This window comes from Aethalodelphis obliquidens, unplaced genomic scaffold (assembly GCF_003676395.1).
Source record: "Aethalodelphis obliquidens isolate GAN/ISIS:26980383/991018 unplaced genomic scaffold, ASM367639v1 scaffold13, whole genome shotgun sequence".
Classification (NCBI taxonomy): Eukaryota; Metazoa; Chordata; class Mammalia; order Artiodactyla; family Delphinidae; genus Aethalodelphis; species Aethalodelphis obliquidens.
The window spans coordinates 27,508,831-27,531,012 of record NW_020837957.1 but is presented as its reverse complement, the minus strand read 5'-3'; the positions used below and the strand labels follow the sequence as shown (position 1 = coordinate 27,531,012).

The 22,182-nt window shown below is 41.0% G+C and overlaps 1 protein-coding gene across 15 annotated transcripts in view; it reads left to right on the top strand.

Annotated features, from left to right (window-relative positions):
- The window catches only part of TGFBR3 (transforming growth factor beta receptor 3), a 205,532-nt gene that overhangs the window by 15,775 nt on the left and 167,575 nt on the right, over positions 1-22,182 (top strand). For all 15 annotated transcript variants that reach the window (XR_003434347.1, XR_003434346.1, XM_027114314.1 and 12 more), the window contains exon 2: positions 16,163-16,342. Coding sequence is in view for 13 of the 15 variants with exons in the window: in XM_027114314.1 (XP_026970115.1) it covers positions 16,282-16,342 (61 nt within the window). In the remaining 2 variants the exon portion in view is untranslated. The remainder of the gene's footprint in view (positions 1-16,162; positions 16,343-22,182) is intronic.

The window sequence follows — 22,182 nt, the reverse complement described above, 5'->3', positions numbered from 1 at the left end:
TTGAAGAGGCTGTCCTTTCTCCACTGTACATTCCTGCCTCCTTTATCAAAGATAAGGTGACCATATGTGCGTGGGTTTATCTCTGGGCTTTCTATCCTGTTCCATTGATCTATCTTTCTGTTTTTGTGCTAGTACCATACTGTCTTGATTACTGTAGCTTTGTAGTATAGTCTGAAGTCAGGGAGCCTGATTCCTCCAGCTCCGTTTTTCGTTCTCAAGATTGCTTTGGCTATTTGGGGTCTTTTGTGTTTCCATGCAAATGGTGAAATTTTTTGTTCTAGTTCTGTGAAAAATGCCAGTGGTAGTTTGATAGGGATTGCATTGAACCTGTAGATTGCTTTGGGTAGTAGAGTCATTTTCACAATGTTGATTCTTCCAATCCAAGAACATGGTATATCTCTCCATCTATTTGTCTCATCTTTAATTTCTTTCATCAGTGTCTCATAATTTTCTGCATACAGGTCTTTTGTCTCCTTAGGTAGGTTTATTGCTAAATATTTTATTCTTTTTGTTGCAATGGTAAATGGGAGTGTTTTCTTGATTTCACTTTCAGATTTTTCATCATTAGTGTATAGGAATGCCAGAGATTTCTGTGCATGAATTTTGTATCCTACTACTTTACCAAATTCATTGATTAGCTCTAGTAGTTTTCTGGTAGCATCTTTAAGATTCTCTATGTATAGTATCATGTCATCTGCAAACAGTGACAACTTTACTTCTTCTTTTCCAATTTGGATTCCTTTTATTTCTTTTTCTTCTCTGACTGCTGTGGTTGAAACTTCCAAAACTATGTTGAATAAGAGTGGTGAGAGTGGGCAACCTTGTCTTGTTCCTGATCTTAGTGGAAATGCTTTCAGTTTTTCACCATTGAGGACGATGTTGGCTGTGGGTTTGTCATAATGGCCTTTATTATGTTGAGGAAAGTTCCCTCTATGCCTACTTTCTGGAGGGTTTTTATCATAAATGGGTGTTGAATTTTGTCGAAAGCTTTCTCTGCATCTATTGAGATGACCATATGGTTTTTCTCCTTCAACTTGTTAATATGGTGTATCACATTGTTTGATTTGCGTATATTGAAGAATCCTTGCATTCCTGGAATAAACCCCACTTGATCATGGTGTATGATCCTTTTAATGTGCTGTTGGATTCTGTTTGCTAGTATTTTTTGTGTGTGTGTGATACGCGGGCTAGTATTTTTTTTTTTATTTTTGCGATGTGTGGCCTCTCCAATTGCGGATCAGAGGCTCTGGATGCACAGGCTCAGCGGCCATGGCTCATGGGCCCAGCCGCTCCGCGGCATGTGGGATCTTCCCAGACCAGGGCATGAACCCATGTCCCCTGCCTCAGCAGGCGGACTCTCAACCACTGCGCCACCAGGGAAGCCCCTGTTTGCTAGTATTTTGTTGCGGAATTTTGCATCTATGTTCATCAGTGATATTGGCCTGTAGTTTTCTTTCTTTTTAACATCCTTGTCTGGTTTTGGTATCAGGGTGATGGTGGCCTCATAGAATGAGTTTGGGAGTGTTCCTCCCTCTGCTATATTTTGGAAGAGTGAGAAGAATAGGTGTTAGCTCTTCTCTAAATGTTTGATAGAATTTGCCTGTGAAGCCATTTGGTCCTGAGCTTTCGTTTGTTGGAAGATTTTTAATCACAGTTTCAATTTCATTACTTGTGATTGGTCTGTTCATATTTTCTATTTCTTCCCGATTAAGTCTTGGCAGGTTGTTCATTTCTAAGAATTTGTCCATTTCTTCCAGGTTGTCCATTTTATTGGCATAGAGTTGCTTGTAGTAATCTCTCATGATCTTTTGTTTTTCTGCAGTGTCAGTTGTTACTTCTCCTTTTTCATTTCTAATTCTATTGATTTGAGTCTTCTCCCTTTTTTTCTGGATGAGTCTGGCTAATGGTTTATCAATTTTGTTTATCTTCTCAAAGAACCAGCTTTTAGTTTTATTGATCTTTGCTATCGTTTCCTTCATTTCTTTTTCATTTATATCTGATCTGATCTTTATGATATCTTTCCTTCTGCTAACTTTGGGGTTTTTTTGTTCTTCTTTCTCTAATTGCTTTAGGTGCAAGGTTAGGTTGTTTATTCGAGATGTTTCCTGTTTCTTAAGGTACGATTGTATTGCTATAAACTTCCCTCTTAGAACTGCTTTTGCTGCATCCCATAGGTTTTGGCTTGTCGTGTCTCCATTGTCATTTGTTTCTAGGTATTTTTTGATTTCCTCTTTGATTTCTTCAGTGATCACTTCGTTATTAAGTAGTGTATTGTTTAGCCTCCATGTGTTTGTATTTTTTACAGATCTTTTCCTGTAATTGATATCTAGTCTCATAGCATTGTGGTCGGAAAAGATACTTGATACAATTTCAGTTTTCTTAAATTTACCAAGGCTTGATTTGTGACCCAAGATATGATCTATCCTGGAGAATGTTCCTAGAGCACTTGATAAAAATGTGTATTCTGTTGTTTTAGGATGGAATGTCCTATAAATATCAATTAAGTCCATCTTGTTTAATGTATCATTTAAAGCTTGTGTTTCCTTATTTATTTTCATTTTGGATGATCTGTCCATTGGTGAAAGTGGGGTGTTAAAGTCCCCTAGTATGAATGTGTTACTGTCGATTTCCCCTTTTATGGCTGTTAGTATTCGCCTTATGTATTGAGGTGCTCCTATGTTGGGTGCATAAATATTTACAATTGTTATATCTTCTTCTTGGATTGATTCCTTGATCGTTATGTAGTGTCCTTCTTTGTCTCTTCTAATAGTCTTTATTTTAAAGTCTATTTTGTCTGATATGAGAATTGCTACTCCAGCTTTCTTTTGGTTTACATTTGCATGGAATATCTTTTTCCATCCCCTCACTTTCAGTCTGTATGTGTCCCTAGGTCTGAAGTGGGTCTCTTGTAGACAGCATATATATAGGTCTTAGTTTTTGTATCCATTCAGCCAGTCTGTGTCTTTTGGTGGGAGCATTTAATCCATTTACATTTAAGGTAATTATAGATATGTATGTTCCTATTCCTGTTTTCTTAATTGTTTTGGGTTTGTTATTGTAGGTGTTTTCCTTCTCTTGTGTTTCTTGCCTAGAGAAGATCCTTTAGCATTTGTTGTAAAGCTGGTTTGGTGGTGCTGAACTCTCTCAGCTTTTGCTTGTCTGTGAAGGTTTTAATTTCTCCATCAAATCTGAATGAGATCCTTGCTGGGTAGAGTAATCTTGGTTTTAGGTTTTTCTCCTTCATCACTTTACCTATGTCCTGCCAGTCCCTTCTGTCTTGTAGAGTTTCTGCTGAAAGATCAGCTGTTAACCTTATGGTTATGGGGATTCCCTTCTGTGTTGTTGTTTTTCCCTTGCTGCTTTTAATATTTTTTCTTTGTATTTAATTTTTGACAGTTTGATTAATATGTGTCTTGGCATGTTTCTCCTTGGATTTATCCTGTATGGGACTCTCTGTGCTTCCTGGACTTGATTAACTATTTCCTCTCCCATATTAGGGAAGTTTTCAACTATAATCTCATCAAATATTTTCTCAGTCCCTTTCTTGTTCTCTTCTTCTTCTGGAACCCCTATAATTCGAATGTTGGTGCATTTAATGTTGTCCCAGAGGTCTCTGAGACTGTCCTCAGTTCTTTTCATTCTTTTTTCTTTATTCTGCTCTGCAGTAGTTATTTCCACTATTTTATCTTCCAGGTCACTTATCCGTTCTTCTGCCTCAGTTATTCTGCTATTGATCCCTTCTAGAGTATTTTAAATTTCATTTATTGTGTTTTTCATCGTTGCTTGTTTCATCTTTAGTTATTCTAGATCCATGTTAAATGTTTCTTGCATTTTCTCTATTCTATTTCCAAGATTTTGGATCATCTTTACTGTCATTATTCTGAATTCTTTTTCAGGTACACTGCCTATTTCCTCTTCATTTGTTTGGTCTGGTGGGTTTTTATCTTGCTCCTTCATCTGCTGTGTGTTTTTCTGTCTTCTCATTTTGCTTATCTTACTGTGTTTGGGGTCTCCTTTTCGCAGACTGCAGGTTCGTAGTTCCCGTTGTTTTTGGTGTCTGTCCCCAGTGGCTAAAGTTGGTTCAGTGGGTTGTGTAGGCTTCCTGGTGGAGGGGACTAGTGCCTGTGTTCTGATGGATGAGGCTGGATCTTGTCTTTCTGGTGAGCAGATCCACGTCTGGTGGTGTGTTTTGGGGTGTCTGTGGATTTATTATGATTTTAGGCAGCCTCTCTCCTAATGGATGGGGTTGTGTTCCTGTCTTGCTTGTTGTTTGGCATAGGGTGTCCAGCACTGTAGCTTGCTGGTTGTTGAGTGGAGCTGGGTCTTGGCCTTGAGATGGAGATCTCTGGGAGATTTTCACCGTTTGATATTACGTGGAGCTGGGAGGTCTCTTGTGGACCAGTGTCCTGAAGTTGGCTCTGCCACCTCAGAGGCACAGCACTGACTCCTGGCGGTAGCACCAAGAGCCTTTCATCCACACGGCTCAGAATGAAAGGGAGAAAAAGTAGAAAGAAAGAAAGAAAGAAAGAAGATTAGAGAAAATAAAATAAAGTAAGGTAAAATAAAGTTATTAAAATAAAAAAATAATTATTAAGAAAAAAATTTTTTTTTAAAAGTAAAAAACCAAAAAACCCAAAAAACAAAAAAACGGACGGATAGAACCCTAGGACAGATGGTGAAAGCAAAGTTATACAGACAAAATCTCACACAGAAGCATACACATACACACTCACAAAAAGAGGAAAAGGGGAAAAAATAATAAATCTTGCTCTCAAAATCCACCTCCTCAATTTGGGATGATTCGTTGTCTATTCAGGTATTCCACAGATGCAGGGTACATCAAGTTGATTGTAGAGATTTAATCCGCTGCTCCTGAGGCTGCTGGGAGAGATTTCCCCGTCTCTTCTTTGTTCGCACAGCTCCCAGGACTCAGCTTTGGATTTGGCCCCGCCTCTGCGTGTAGGTCGCCGGAGGGCATCTGTTCTTCACTCAGACAGGATGGGGTTAAAGGAGCCGCTGATTCGGGGGCTCTGGCTCACTGAGGCCAGGGGCGGGAGGGTACTGATGTGGGGTAAGCCTGCAGCGGCAGAGGCCGGCGTGACGTTGCACCAGCCTGAGGTGCGCTGTGCATTCTCCCGGGGAAGTTGTCCCTGGATCCTGGGACCCTGGCAGTGGCGGGCTGCACAGGCTCCCTGGAAGGGAGGTGTGGAGAGTGACCTGTGCTCACACACAGGCTTCTTGGTGGCGGCAGCAGCAGCCTTAGCGTCTCATGCCAGTCTCTGGGGTCTGCGCTGTTAGCCGCGGCTCGCGCCCATCTCTGGAGCTCCTTTTAGCAGCGCTCTTAATCCCCTCTCCTCGCACACCAGGAAACAAAGAGGGAAGAAAAAGTCTCTTGCCTCTTCAGCAGCTCCAGACTTTTCCCCGGACTCCCTCCCGGCTAGCCGTGGTGCACTAACCCTTTCAGACTGTGTTCACGCTGCCAGTCCTGTCCCTGCGATCCGACCGAAGCCCGAGCCTCAGCTCCCAGTCCCGCCCGTCCCGGCGGGTGAGCCGACAAGCCTCTCGGGCTGGTGAGTGCCGGTCGGCACCGATCCTCTGTGCGGGAATCTCGCCGCTTTGCCCTCCGCACCCCTGTTGCTGCTCTTTCCTCCGCAGCCTCCCCCCTCCGCCACCCGCAGTCTCCGCCCGAGAAGTGGCTTCTAGTGTGTGGAAACCTTTCCTCCTTCACAGCTCCCTCCCACTGGTGCAGGTCCCGTTCCTATTCTTTTGTCGCTGTTTATTTTTTCTTTTGCCCAACCCAGGTACGTGGGGAGTTTCTTGCCTTTTGGGAGGTCTGAGGTCTTCTGCCAGCGTTCAGTAGGTGTTCTGTAGGAGTTGTTCCACGTGTAGATGTATTTCTGATGTATCTGTGGGGAGGAAGGTGATCTCCGTGTCTTACTCTTCCGCCATCTTCCCCTAGATCTTCCCCAAAATGGCAGTTTTTATGAAATGGGCAGATCTGACAAAATTCAGGTTTTGTGGTTGCTTGCATTGCTTGTAAGATAATTCATTAAAAAATTTTTTTTTGTTTTGTAAGTTGTGTGTTAAAAAATAGCTAGTGTAGTATTAGTATTTTATTTATACATACATTGTCAAGTTGAATGTTTTTCTGGGATAATACTTTCTAGTGTTGTTGTCATTCCTGCTAGCCATTACATGATCATGCATTTCAAATTTCCACAAGTGTGTTTGAAGTTTCATTTTTTTTTTTTTTTTTTTGCAGTACGTGGGCCTCTCACGGTTGTGGCCTCTCTCGTTGCGGAGCACAGGCTCCGGACGCGCAGGCTCAGCGGCCGTGGCTCATGGGCCTAGCCGCTCCGCGGCATGTGGGATCTTCCCGCACCGGGGCACGAACCCGTGTCCCCTGCATCGGCAGGCGGACTCTCAACCACTGCGCCACCACGGAAGCCCTGAAGTTTCATTTTATAGGAGAGATTCAGAATTAGTTGTTAGTCCTTATAACGGCAATCATAAGTAAGGTAGAGAATAAAAGATTTTCTTGTTTAATCTCTTCATATTAGAGATGAAGCAATTAAAGCTCCAAATGAAGTGACTTGTCTGAGCTTGTAACACATGTTGATGCCAGAATTCTTGCCTCTCTTGTCCCTTTCAGGCTGCCTGCTGTGTAGGTTCTTTCTTATATACACCTCTTACTTGTTGGCTAATCATTTATTATTGAGAAATGTTCTGATAATTCACCATCTTTTCATACTGTTTCTCATTGTAATGTACAAGATAGTATTTTATACTTGCGCTCCATATGGTACATTCATTGGATGCCTACTATATGCCAGGTGAGCCAGGGAGACTGTCATCCCACTCTCTGGAGTGAACAGATGAGTGCAAAAACCATACCCGGAAGGAAATAATTACATGGAGATTTACCAACAGGGTTGAATTGCACTACGTTCTACTTCGAGAGAATCAGAGGAGGCCTCCTTAAAGAAGTAATGCTTATACAAAGACCTGAGGCCTTGAAGATGTTTGAAATTGACCATATTAGGGGGACCATGGAGGGTCATTGAGTTGCAAAACATGAACATGGCTTCTGGAAGCAAGGGGCTGGCCCTTTGGTAAAACTGAATTAAGGTGAGCATGGCTGGAGAAGATGCAGAAGATGAGGTGGGATTAAGTTGGCAACACCCAGCAACCATGCAAAGTGTTTTGGTCTTTATCCTGACCGCAGTGGGCAACCATCTAAGGGTTTTAATTCTTAATGTTTCACAATGCCTGGGCTGCTGAGCCCTTTCCTTACCAAATAATATCAGTTAAGTGATTGAAATGTATCTGTTGAGGGATTAGCCCCACTCAAGAGAAAGAATTTTATATTGGAAGTCAGTGAGAGGAATAAAAAAATGTGCTTAATTGTGATTAGCAAAATAGTCTGTTGCTGGAGTGTTTATTCTAAATTCATATATTTGCAGAATCCCTGCAAATATAAATAAAGATGTGAATCAAATATTTTAGTAAATTAGTACATATTGTACAAAATAGTCTATTGGAGGTCTAGAAGGTATAGCTTCCCCAAAGGCTTTTTTTTTTTGTTTTATTTTATTTTTATTTTTAAATTTTTTCCCCCAAAGCTTTTTTAATGGCTTGGCGCTTGCTAGGGCCTGAGAATATTCAGCTGTGCTGACTTTGCTGGAATAATTGCAGCTTTGTGATTTAATAAGCCCTTCTGGTGATAGCGGATTCCTTTCTCTAGGCAGCTGGGTTAGTTTGGTGGCAGTGCCAGGCTGAGCTCCGCAGCCCCCAGGCTAAACCCCTGAAGCTAGTTTGGGAATCATAAGGTAGAATTGAGGAGGGCCATTCAGCCAGATCCCTGTAACTTAACACCAGAGCTGTTGAGGCAGCAGCTTTACTACCCTTTGGGAACAGCATTGCAATATTAGGACTATCTTTAGGACTAATACCTTATATTAGGTTTGGAATCATTTTTTGGTGATGAAGGGAATTTTTGAAACTCTAGATGACAAAGTCTAATCCTAAAATTAATACAAACTTTGATGTAAACTGTGATTTTTTTTTTGCGGTACGCGGGCCTCTCACTGTTGTGGCCTCTCCCGTTGCGGAGCACAGGCTCCAGATGCGCAGGCTCAGCGGCCGTGGCTCACGGGCCCAGCCGCTCCGCGGCATGTGGGATCTTCCCGGACCGGGGCACGAACCCGCGTCCCCTGCATCGGCGGGCGGACTCTCAACCACTGCGCCACCAGGGAAGCCCCTAAACTGTTATTTATATTATATTGTTACTGGTAGTTTGCTTGGTTTTTTCCCAAAGACTAGATGTATTTTAATCATAATAACTGCAATGACTGTTATTTTTAAAAAATGTACTGTGTGGGCCAGGTGTTGTTTTAGGTATCATGCCCATATTCTGTCTCATATATTACCATCAAAATATCATTAATATTTTACAGATGAGGGGGTGATGGAGGCTAAATGACTTGTCCAGTGTAAGACATCTGGGTAAGCCAGGTTTGGAACCCCAAGAATAGTTCTCTATTAATTCTAGCTTAAAATTATAAGCAACGGAAATCTTTGGATGCAGAAATATTAAATGTGAAAGGTAGTTCCTGGAATACTGCACGGGTGGGTAAAAAAATCTGTCCTACTTCCCTGGTGGCGCAGTGGTTAAGAATCCACCTGCCAACGCAGGGGACACGGGTTCGAGCCCTGGTATGGGAAGATCCCACATGCCGCGGAGCAACTAAGCCCGTGTGCCACAACTACTGATCTGGCGCTCTAGAGCCCACCAGCTGCAACTACTGAGCCCGTGTGCTACAGCTACTGAAGCCCACACGCCTAGAGCCCATGCTCTGCAACAAGAGAAGCTACCGCAATGAGAAGCCCGTGCACTGCAAAGAAGAGTAGCCCCCACTCGCTGCAACTAGAGAAAGCCTGAGCGCAGCAGTGAAGACCTAACTCACCCCAAACTCAATAAATCAATAAATAAAATCTGTCCTAGTTTGAACAACAGGTTTTGAACAAAACCTGGTCTTCACAACCTTGTGAGATGTGTACATGCCCACCCTCCCCTCTTTGCTGTATTTTCCGTGGGCAGTGAGGTCTGCTGTGCTTGGGATAGACAGAGGGCTTTTAAGGACTGACTGAAGGTCAACCCCAGGAAAACTAAGGATGCTGGGGCCAGAGATGTGTTGGTTATACTCTGTGTAACCAACAGGAATGAGGGTGGGCCAGGCCCTAGAGGGGCAGGGGAGAGCAGAGCCCAGCTTCTCTGCACATCTTGTACCCTCTGTGCTTCCTGCCTTCCTTTACTGGGTCTTCATGTGGAATTCCTATCCACAAGTATAGGTAGTTCAAGAGTAATCCTTTTTTTTTCCCCTTCCACTGGCAGCCATAGAATATTGGGACTTTCTTAGGCTTCAGGATAATTCTCTTTGGTAGAGACAGCGGGCTAATGATAAGTAATGATAGCTTGTATGCTGTTATGTGTACAATTTCATTTGATTCTTGTAACGGCCCTGTGATGTACGTAAGGTTAGTTTATTTTCTTACAAATGAAGAAACTGAGGCTCCATTCTGATCCAAACCACCTTTCTCATCTGACGTGCTGTCAGAGTCTTAACTGAACATCCAAGCACTCTGGGCTCTCTTCAGTCTCTTCTCCACATGGTGCCCAGGGAAATTGTTATTTATTTTTAATTAAAATTTTTTTCAGTTTTATTGAGATGTAATTCACACATAACATTGCATAAACTACAACACAGTGATTTGATGTATGTATGTATTGAAAAGTGATCACCACAGTAAGTTTAGTTAACATCCATTACCTCACATAGTTAATTTTTTTTTTACTCATGTTAACATTTTTTTTTTTTGGCTGCATCATGCAACATGTGGGGTCTTAGTTCCCCGACCAGAGATTGAACCTGTGCCCACTGCAGTGGAAGTATGGAGTCCTAACCACTGGACCACCAGGGAATTCCCTACTTGTGTTAACTTTTAAGATTTATTCTCTTAGCGACTTTAAAATATACAATACAGTATTGTTAACTATAGTCGTCATGTTGTACATTACACCCCCAGAACTTATTTATCTTATAACTGGAAGTTTGTACCTTTTGACCACCTTCACCTATTTCTCCCACCCCTCACCCCCACCTCTGGCAATACCAATCTGTTCTCTGTTTCTAAGAGTTCAGTTTTTTAGATTCTACATATGTGTCCTACAGTATTTGCCTTTCTCTGACTGACTTATTTCTCTTAGCATAATGCCCACAAGGTCCATCTATGTTGTCGCAAATGGCAGGATTTCCTTCTTTTTTATGGCTGAGTAATATTCCATTGTGTACACACCACATTTACTTTATCCATTCATTCATCAATGGACATTTAGATTGTTTCCATGTCTTGGCTATGGTAAACAATGCTGCAGTGAACATGGGTTTGCAGATATCTCTTTAGCACAGTGATTTAACTTCCTTTAGAGATATACCCAGATGTGGAATTGCTGGATGATATGGTAGTTCTATTTTTAATTTTTTGAGGAACTCCATACTGTTTTCCATAGTGCCTATACCAGGGAAACTTTAAAAATGTAATCGGATCATTCCACTTTCCTGCTTAAACTCTTTCTTGAACCTGTTTCTCTCTTTTCCCTTTGGCTTTGCAGCCATGCTCCCTTCAGCATCAGTAACCTGTAATGTTTCCTCTACTGTAATGTTATCCTTCACCAGAGCTTTTAAATCTCTACTTATCCTTCAGGTTGTGGATACCTTTTCTTTAGGGCCCTTATCATAGTGTATAATTACATATTTGTGTTTATCCCACCACACTTTAAGCCCATTGAGGGTAGAAGAATATGTCTCTTTTCATGGCCATTATATTCCCATTGCCTGGCATGAGCAAGCAATAAATAAAGATTTACTGAAGGGAGAAATGAAGCTCAGGAAATTAAATATCTTGCCTAATGTACTAAATGGTGTTACTTTTACTAGAATATAAGCACCATGAGGGCAGGATTTTTGGCTCCTTTTTTTTTTTTACTGCTATATCCTTGGTATCTTCAACAGTGCCTGGCTCCTAGTAGTAAATATTTATTGAATATTGATTGTACTTAGATGCAATTCCAAAGATTTCTTATCCAAATCCAGGATTTTTCTCCTCTTTGTGCCAAATCTGTCTGAAAATGGGGATTTGGAAGTAGCTAGTTTCTCTGTGTAGTAGAGAAATCTGAGAGTTGCGACTCAGTAAGGTGGCTTTGCTCTCTCTGTGTACAAGTCTTAAAGGGCATCCAAATGTCATCAGACAAACAACAGTATCTGTTCTACATGTTGCACACCCCTTTTTACAGGCTGCCAAGCTAGATATTGATGTCCTCCATCCTGCCTCTTTTCTAAATCCCCTGAATAACATGTTGAATATCCATCAGAACAATTCTTCTACCAGCTTTTATTTAACCATTTGCAGACTTAACAGTATACCTTTCTCAAAAAAATTCACTTAAATGACCAGACTAGAAACAACTTAATGATCTGCTAGAAAACCTTTTCATATTGAAGGTACCAGAAAATCAGGTGTTATTTACTATTTGAGTTTAGGGAATGGCATTTTTTATTCCACTCAATATATCTCTGTCTTTAAGATCTTCACATTTGTTGAATATTTTCCTTGTTGGGGGCTAAACAGTCTTAGTGTTAAGATATGATTGTGCAAAGATTTGTGCTTCATCTTCACAGAACTTGAGTCATACCACATCACCAAGGATTGTTTATTTATTATAGCCACCACCCACAGTCCTGAAGTCAAGTCGTAGTTTGTGATCAGTAATGATTTGTGCAGAGTACATGTGTCAACATGAAAGTACCAATGTCTGGTGGCAGCCATGGCAGGCTTCCCCCTCTCTTCGAAAAAAATTTCTGTTTCCAGAGATTGAGTATGGAGGGAGAGAAAATGGTTTCTAGTTTGTGGCAACAGACCTGGAACTGCAAGGTAGGATGCTGGTCATGGAAAGACCTGGTTTCTAGTCTTGACTCTGCCCTGTTATTTGGGGCAAGTGCTGGGCTTGGAGTTTGGGCTCCTCTTCATCCATGAATCCTGTTGACTTCTTCTAACTTTAAAAGCTGTTCATGTTATCTTTAGCATGCTAATTCTTCTAATTGAGAAATTGATTGGCTGGAAGCTAATTTAAGTTCTGATTTTGAATAATCTCATGTTCGTAGCCACTGTGTTAGCCATCTAAGGGGAAGTTAGCAATTTTTCTTGCTGGCTTTTAGCCTATTGCCAGACATCATTTCACCACATTTTTCCACTAAGATAGAGCAAGATTTTCTCTTTAAAAGACATCCTGGTCAACTCAGGGAATACTGTTCCCAACCAATTCCTTTTGAACATTAGTTTAACCCGTAATGGTTTTGGGGACTTGTTTGGGTAGGGGTTTTCAGCTTATCCTGGTCTTTCCCTGTGAATTCTGTTGGATCACTAGAGAATGTGGGGCAGCACACAGTTTAATGGCCTTAGAAATAGATACAGGGGAAATTAGAAGAATTAGTATCACATTCCTTTTTTTAAGAAATCCGTTAAAGTCCCTCTCAGAATTGTATTCTGTTCATTTGCGGATACTGTAAGTTCTGGTACCCTTTGAATGGAATACATTACTTTGAAATGTGGGTGAAATGACTACTACACAGTAGACCCCAAATTGTTCATTCAAGATTTCAGAGTACCCTATTTATATTCTAAAGGAAGAGTTTAGTTCTTAAAGTCCAAAGAGATACAGTGAGGTCAGAAAACCAGAGTGGTGAGTCCCTGGTCTTTGCAGACTGAGTGTGATATAACATCAGAGAAGGAGAAGAGTTTGTATTTCCCTAGTTTTATTCAAGATCTGCGACTTTTCCAAAGCCTTTGATCATCCTGCATGCTTCTAATTGGGGAACTGATCCCTAAGTCGTGTGTTAAGGTGCTGTTGTATGCAAGTCTTGGCCAAAACTGGAGTTCCACTGAATGGAACGACAGGCTTCCTTTTTTTTATTCTCCTCCGCCTTAGGATCCTGTCACCACATTGGGAAGATTAGACAAAAATTCTGTGCAGTTTATTTTCTTTTTGAACAAGTTACATTATGGAGGGACTTTTAAGCTGAAAGAAGAAAAGCTCCCTCTTTGTTTGAAGCAGCAGTTTGTAAGTTTCAACTTGTCTTGGACTTCCTTGGAGATGTTTTAAGATCCGGTGTAAACTTGCTGTGGTTTGCCTTTGGGCATCGTACTGTTTAGCTTGGCTCTATTGTATCTGTAATTTCTGCATTTTAATAATTACCCAATATTCTTGTCAGCAATTTGCAGTCTATATTTTTAATAGAACCATTTGCCTTTCTTTTCCACAGGTTCATTCAGACCTGGTTTAAGCCCCAGATTAACGTGCACAGCTCCACAGAGCCTCTGCAGCTGCGGGCAGGGGGTGACACAAGCTCATTAAATATTCCCACAAGCCTCGTGCTGGTTATATAGATTGTGTGCACCATAAAAATCCTCTGGGAAGTCATCTTCTTCTGAAATCTCCTTACAGGGTTTTGCTTTATAAAAGTTGCCCTTAGCATTTGTTGAAATAGCATATTCTTTTAGAGTTTTTCTTATTGATCCATTCAGGAAATCTAATTTAAAAAAAATTTAATTAAATTAATTAATTTATTTTTGGCTGTGTTGTGTCTTCGTTGCTGTGCGCGGGCTTTCTCTAGTTGCGGCGAGCGGGGGCTACTCTTCGTTGCTTTGCGCGGGCTTCTCATCGCGGTGGCTTCTCTTGGTGCGGAGCATGGGCTCTAGGTGCGCAGGCTCAGTAGTTGTGGCGCACGGGCTTCGTTGCTCCGCGCATGTGGGATCTTCCCGGACCAGGGCTCGAAACCGTGTCCCCTGCATTGGCAGGCGGATTCTTAACCACTGCGCCAGCAGGGAAACCCAGGAAATCTAATTCTTTGAAGGGAAAAAAATAGGGACAAATTTTCTTTGCTGTCATTGTCTTTTAGGTTAACAGGAGACTTCCATTACATCTGAGGTGATGTGGAATTATGGTGACAGAAATTTTGGACTTAAAGGGATGATTGAAGTCAATTTTATGGTGTCCAAAATTGTGTCTATAATTTAGTCAGTTTTTGAGATAAGACCATTGTGCCACCAATGGATTGTGCCTCAATTTGACTGGCAATTTTTTTCCCTTAGTGATTCCACTCTTTAGCTTATCTCCTTTTTGTGTCCATTGTAGTGTTTATTTAGCAGCAAACAAAAGACTAAACTGGTTTTCCAGTAGCTAAGAATTATGTCAATAATCACACCCTACTTTCTCCACTTTCTTGGTATAAATATACCTCAAAGGGAATGGACAAGCATGATAATAATAGCTAACGTTTATTCATTGCCTATTATGTGCTAGGTACTGTTGTAGCAATGTATATATATTAACTCCTTTAATCCTCATGGCAGTCCATAGGATAGTTTCATGCGTGAAGAGTATTGTGGTCAACATCACCCATTTGGTAGGTGGCAGAGTGGATTCACACTTAGGCAGACCTTTAACTGTCATCATAATCTATATTTACTCACACTACACTTTTAAAATCACTGTCGTACCAAGATTGAACTGCAGTGCCTCCTGCATATGTAATAGTTTAGTTTTAAAGCATATCTAAAAATTATTTTTGAAATTAGGACTTTATTGTTATTTCTGGGTAGGTAATACCTGTAAAACCCAAATGGGAGTTCAGTGAAAAGGTTCCTGCCCCCTCCCACCACTGTCCCCCAATCACCCTGTTTCTCTCCTTCTCAGGGGCCATTAGTGTTACTACTGCAGGGAACCATTTTAAATATCTTTCTCTTAACAATCAATGCAGTGAACTAAGACCATTTGATTAGAAACTCATTTTTCCATTGTTTTTATATTTTTCTACTGTATCTACAAGTGCCCAAACTGGCTTTGTCTGTAAAGGTAGCAAACTGGTTCTGGGGATGCAATTTTCTGGATGAGAGTAACAAGGCTGCAACCTCTAGCTCTTTGAGGTGGGTCCTAGAAACTCTGTGATCTTGCCTTGCCCAGGGCTTAGATCAGGCAGGGTCTTTATACTTTTTTCCAGTTGTTGGGTAATTTTTTTCCCTGTTAACAGGAATCATGTCCTCACACAACGCCTGGAACATAGTAGGTGCTCTGTAAACATTTGTTGAATTGCAACTTCTATGGGTTGTGCCAGGCTCAACGAGATAAGGCTGGAAATACTTTGGAGTGTCTAAATGAGGTGATCTTTAGGGCCATAGGAGGATATTCCAGTTCAGCAAACCTTCACAAAACTCACCATTCAAGGCTCTGGATAGGAAAAGTTTAGAAAAGACCTTCTGGATCCTCTAGTCATGCAACCAGATAGTCTCAGATGGGATTGAGAGACAGGGAGAGGCATTTTTGCTTATTAAAATGTTGGCAAACAGTTGAAATAAGAATCTTGTCTTTTAATGGTTCTTTATTTTTTCAGGTTGACTCTAAATGTGTTTCAATTTGATCCCTGTGATAACTCTGTCACTATAACATTAGATTGAGTTCTTTTTTTAAAAAAAATTTATTGAAATATAGCTGATTTACAATGTTGTATTAATTTCTGCTGTACAGCAAAGTAATTCAGTTATACACATATATATTCTTTTTCACATTCTTTTCCATCATGGTTTATCACAGGATATTGAATATAGCTCCTTGTGCTATACAGTAGGACCTTGTTGTTTATCCATCCTATATATGATAGTTTGCATCTTAGATTGAGTTCTAATCAGAGTTGTTTGTGTTTTTTTTGCTGGCACTAGGGAGTTCATGTATCAAGTGTCACTGATTATTTTATAACTGATGATGTTATATTATAGGTTTACCTTGATTTTCTTCTATATTCTTGAAAATTTTATATAAAACCAAAGATTTAAAATGTCAAAACAGCATGTATTTGCAGAAGTATTTGCTATAAAATTCGTTATTAGGTAATTACCTCCCCTGCACCCCCAACATTTGCTTGAGTGCTGTCTAGGCACACAAGATAAATTTATCTTATACTTTTTAGAAATTCTTCATTTCACTTTGATGTGTATTTATCAAAAGAAATACCTGCATTAAGTTTTCTTCTTAAAATGTTTATTTTTATAGGCAATTTGAAAATTGGCAAGAAAGATTTTAAGACCACTTCCAATTTGCAAAGATTATTTATAATCTGAAGAACTGCAGGCTGAGGTGACTGAACGGGACACACTTTTGGAGAAATAAAAATGGCTTCTCATTGTGTGATTGCCATGTTTGCCCTGATGAGTTCCTGTTTAGCAACTGCAGGTAAGTTGCATAATATAAATTGCATGTTCATTATATTCTTTTGGATATATTTTTCTTCAGTCTCTTCAGTCTAGAAACATTTAGGACATGGGATATTTATATAAAACTTGAGTATTTGTGTTCTTCAAGGAAATAAAATATTTGACTACTCTACAGATACATAGTATGTTTGCCCACGTTATATTTTACTAGACAAGTGCTAGACATTCTAATGTCAGTAACACAGATACCTAACTAACCATCAGTGTTGAGGTGGCTAGAGAACAAATATGCGGTTTAATACCACTTAATTTTGTTACATGCATTGATTACATTTACTTTCTTGTCGTAAATAAGAATTTCAAGAAAGGCTTTTTGTTCTTTATTACAAAATAAATACATCTTTTACATAGAGGTGACACTCCTAGCATAGGCTACTTAGGAAATATTTAATTTTGCCTATTTCAGGTAATTTTTAAAAAAGTAATTTTTAAAAAAGTACAGAGGGAATTCTCTGGCGTTCCAGTGGTTAGGACTCTGTACTTTCATTGCCGAGGGCCCGGGTTGGGGGACTGGGATCCCACAAGCCACGTGGTGCGACCAAAAACAAAACAAAACAAAATAAAAAAATTAAAAATGTACAGAAATACACTGTGCTTCCTAGAGGCCATCAGAATGGGAGTTCAGAGATGAGAAGAAGCAAATGATTTGGTTGGAACATTGTTGCTTAAATAAGAGTGTCAGATCCCCTAGGCAAGGTCTTAGTGTGGCAATCAGGGTTACTTGACAAATTTGGAAACTTAATTTGCTCTATTTTGTTATGATTTGCTTTGTGTCTCTTCTATAATGAGCTACATAGAACTAATTTGTTGGGCCAGTTCTGGAAACTGGCTGGCCTCAAGAAGAAACACGTTGACTTAAAAAATGATTAGCCTCTTGGTTTTAGCTGTTGAATTGCACATACAGATTACATGAAAGTGATAATAATAACCATGTATTGAGTGTGCACTGCAGCCAGGTACTGTGCTAAACAATTATAGCCTCTAACAATGAGCAAGGATATTCTTAGTTCATGAGCTCACTTAGTCACAACTCTGCTCTTCACCTCTGCGTTATACTGAAGAAGCGGGACCACCATTAATGCGCCAGTTGACTCAGACCAGGAGTCACATGCAGGCACAGACTGAGTGGAAGCCAGTTTGCAGAAGCTGGTTTATGAGATTGGAAAGCAGAATGTCCTCCTTGTTGCAAATATCTTGAGAGAAAGTTGCTAGTTTTTTCTTTTTTGAATGCTGGTGTGTGAATTTGAACTGCCCATTCTCTCTGTCAGCAGTTTCATTTTGTCTCATGATTGAAAAGTTATTTGCCTTTTAGCCTGTGTATTAAAACTTATCTTAATTAAAATCTCACTGAAAAGTAGTAGGAAAAAAAAGAGAGAGAGAAATGGCTTGATGGAAAAATGTGCTGTTTTGATAACAAGATGAATAATTATACCTGGTGGGTTTGAGGCAGAATTTTCTGCTTTCATTGATGAAAAAACATAACTGAAGAAGGTACTTCATGGGAATGTGGTGAGTTTGGTGGTTCTGTATAGCCTTGATGTATTTGATAGTGAATCAGTTTTGCTTAAGACCTTCCTTCCTCTTTCCAGCCACTGGTAAAAAATTTTTTTGAGTTGTGTACACACTGAAAGCTTTGCTGAAGTGTACAGTAAGATTGAAGGTACAGTAGAATTACAGATTTTATAACAAACTGAGGCAACTGATCAATAGTACAGAGGTAGAGATGCTTTTTTGAACAAGGTGATGGGCCAAATGAATGAAGAAGAAGGGAGAAATGTTTTGTATATAATACTGACATCCAGTAGCTTTCTGTATAGGCTCAGCATACTTTGCAAAATACTTTTTTGGGGCATTCTGCATGAGCTGAATTTCAAGAAGATAGTAGAAGATAATATAATAATGAATATTTATAATAATTAATTAATTACTGTGTATCAGGCCCTGTTCAAAGTGCTTTAAATGTATTATCTCATTCCATCCTCATAACTCCCCTAAGAAATGTAGGTTCTTTGTTTATTCTCAGTTTATAGATGGGGAAACTGAAGCATAGACAGGTTAAGTAACTTCCTCAAGGTCCTACAACTACTAAGTGGCAGATTTAACCATGAACCTACTGAGTCTAGGTCCACAGATTGAGCCTTTAATCTACACTATGAGGGAGTCTTGATCAGAAAGGTGTTTTAAAAAAATGATAATGGGTTTGCTGTGTGTCATCTGTGCCCTTTTGAAGCGTCAAGTAAATCACTTATTCACTGAGTCTCCACTGAGTGCAAAGCACAGGACTAGTCACTTAGGGATATAGAAAGAAATGTAAGATTCATCCTTCTTTTGAGTTGTTTATACTTTAGTTCGGCATATAAAATATAACCAAATAATCAATGCATGGTGAGGAAAAGCCAGAAGACCTCAGGGGGGTCAGGAGGGTGGATTAGAGCAGCTGGGGAGGGCTTTGTGGAAGCCTAGGTGTTGAGCTGTGTTTTGAAGACCAGGCAGAATCTAGAAAGCGAAAGGCATTGGGGTGAGCAGAGGGGAGAACAGGGCTTAGCACAGAACAGGGCAGTTAGGTGCTTGATGTTGTTTTAAAGAACGGATGATCCAGAGAACTGGTTGGGAATGTAGAGGAGGTCTGTTTGGAAGGAAGGATGGGGGTAGATTGTGGAGGACCTCAAATGTGAGAACAAGGCTGTGGATTTCATTCTGAGGTTTGGATTCTCTCTTCTTCCATCCCCCTGTAGCCAAAAGCATGCACTGTTTAATCTTAGAATTCAAACTGCAGCCTCCCAAAGTTAGACTGAGAATATGGCCTTCTTGGCTACAAAGGCAACAGTGCCTGGCACATAGGCTGACATTCAGCTAGGGCTTGCTCTCTGCCAGCTAATTTATTTTGTTTTTATAAGAAAACCCTGTGAGGTGGTATTAGTATTACTATCATCATCTGCATTTTACTCACAAGGAAACTGGGACTCAGTAACTAATAAGTGGGCCTTCTCTGGTGGTCCAGTGGTAAAGAATCCGTCTTACAATGCAGTGGGTGTGGGTTTGATCCCTGGTCAGGGAACTAAGATCCCACATGCCGTGGGGCAACTAGGCCCGCGTGCCACAACTACTGAGTCCACGCGCCCTGGAGCCTGCGCACCGCAGCTAGAGAAGAGAAAACCCGAACACCACAGCTAGAGAGAAGACTGCACACCACAACGAAGAGGCTGCGCCCTGCAACGAAAGATCCTGTGTGCCTCAATGAAGATCCCGCGTGCCCAACTAAGACCTGACACAGCCAATAATAAATACATAAATAAATAATAAATCTTTAAAAAAATACATTTTATAAAAAAAAAATCTAATAAGTGGCAGAGCAGGGACTTGAACCCAGGCAATTTGGCTCTAGACTCCAGCCCATCCACCACTCCACTAGAGCCTCTACGTAGGAGACACTCCGTGGGGAGTGAATGAGCCTCTTCCCTTGATTGATTCAATACCAGGTGAGTAGCCACCAGTGAGACATCCTGGAACCAGATGAAACCCCTTTGGCCTCAGAAGAGACGTATGTAAGTCATCAGAATGGAAAGACCCTCAAGTAATGGGCCTTCTTTATTCGCGTTCTTCTTTCACTGACGGGGCTGTGGAGCTCTACTGTAGAGTTCTTGGCAGCAGAAGGGGTGAAGTCCTCCTTTAGACACGCGGCCAGGGAGGAGAAGAGCACAGCACCTAAAATGAGCCTGAGCTGGAACAGTAGGTGCCTGCGTGTGGGCCTTCAGTGAAAGCCTTCCTTCCCTGCTTGTGGCTGAGGGTGAAGGAGGCGGAGGCAGAAGCCACAGCCCAGGGTTAGTGGTTGCTTTGACAAAACTCATACTTTTCCTTCCCTCCCTTGTTCCTTGGTTATTGTACAGCATGTGGGGAGAGAGGTCCATGCTCTTGGTGAACGGGAACTGTGTAAGGACCATAATGCCTTCTGATTAGAAATTACCTTAGGTTTTTGTGCCTTATCTTAGGTCCTGTAATGTATCTAAGAAAAGTGGGAAGCTATAAAGGTAAATGCTTGCTCCTGTGGGCTTAAGGCTCACTAAGTTTTCACTTTAAAAACTGTTCTGCTGCACATCTTTAAAAAATATTAACTGCTGCCTCTGAGGCTTGCCAGAGTTAGGTAGGGCTGTGTTCCCAGGAGCCTTAATAATGAGAAAAAGAGGCACGTATGGAGAATTCAGGGAAAACAATTTGGTAGGAGGGGATGGACTTGTCTGTGCCCTACTGGTCCCTTGTGTCAGGCCAGAGGGGTGCTGCTGAAGGGAACTCTGCAGAAACGCTGCTGGCCTCTGTGCTGGCCAGTGTTGATGGCTTGGCTGTCTCCCTCATTCCGTGGTTTCCATTTGGTGCCTAGGTGTATCCTTTTAGATGCTTGCCTATGACCCGCACACACATTTATTTCTATTGAACGAACTCATTTCTTTTTATCTTTATTCCAGGATGTACCTGGAATTCCAGGTACAGTCCACAGGAAAACAGAGATGTTTCTAGTTGGAGCTATTTTCCTGCTAAGAAAGCTCTGAACTCTTCGGGTCCGTAGGACAGCAAGCAGAGACACTAGCTGGTTAATACTTGGTTTGGAATGGAACAAGCTGGCAGCCTTGAGGGGAGGCTAAACATAATAATATCATTTTATTTTTATTATTTCCAAAATGCTTTCATGTCTAGTGTTTCATTTGATTCTCCTAGCAGTCCCTGGGTGGGCAGGGTTGTTTTCTTCATTTATGGAATGGGAGTAAGGGGCTTTAGAGAAAGTAAGCAATTTAGAAAGCTGGTCTGCCTCTTGATCGAACCGAACCCAGCACACTTCTGCTGATGAACTGCACTGTTGAGTCTTAGTGCGCCCCTCAGCACCTCTTGAAACAATGCAGCCAGGTGCTCTGCTGGGTACTTTGCACTAATCAGTTCATTTAATCCTTACAGAAACCCAGTGAAGTAGGTATTCATCATTATCACTGTTTTTGTAATTATTACTACTGCCACCACCCTTACCATTATTATTATACTAATTTTACAAATGATGAAACTTAGAGAAGAAAAATGTCATATATAGTGAGAGACAAATTTTTGAAAAAGTTAAAACGGTCGTTTAGGTAATAATAGTCATACGATGAGTAAGTGGCAGCATGGCAGCAGACCCAGAGTTCATGTTCTTTCCGTTGTGCTGCCCAAAGGGAACTGGCACTCTCTCTCTCTCGGATTTGAGATCAACGGTCTGAGGACCGCAGAGGTGGTTCTGCCATAGTTTCCCTGCTCTGCCAACTGAGGGATCAGAGGCTGTAACTCATAATGGCAGAAAGGGAGGGAGGGTGCCGGTGGGAGCTGCCACCAGGAAATGTAAAGGGTAGAGGAGGAATAGACTTGAAGGTTCAAAGCAAATTCGAAAGGATCTTCTCTTGCTAACCCCTAAGTCTTTGGACACAACTAGTTGATTTGGTCTGTGATTATTGTTTATAGGTGGTTATTATAACCACTTTTGTGTTTAATTCCACTTTTGGATACATAGGCAAAAGATCTTGTCAGTTGTGATGCCAGCTATCACCAGGGTGCCAACTTTCTATTTATTTTAAAGGCAAAGTAATGTTATTAAAAGTCCCAGAGTGAATACCATTTTAGGTAGTGATTTTAGGTAGTGATTTAGGTAGTGATCTCTTTGGGGGGGACCATGCACACCCTAGCACGATGAGGTCCCTGCCTCCCTTTCTTTAGTTTTGCACAGAAACAACACACACACACACACACACACACACACACACACACACACACACACACACACAC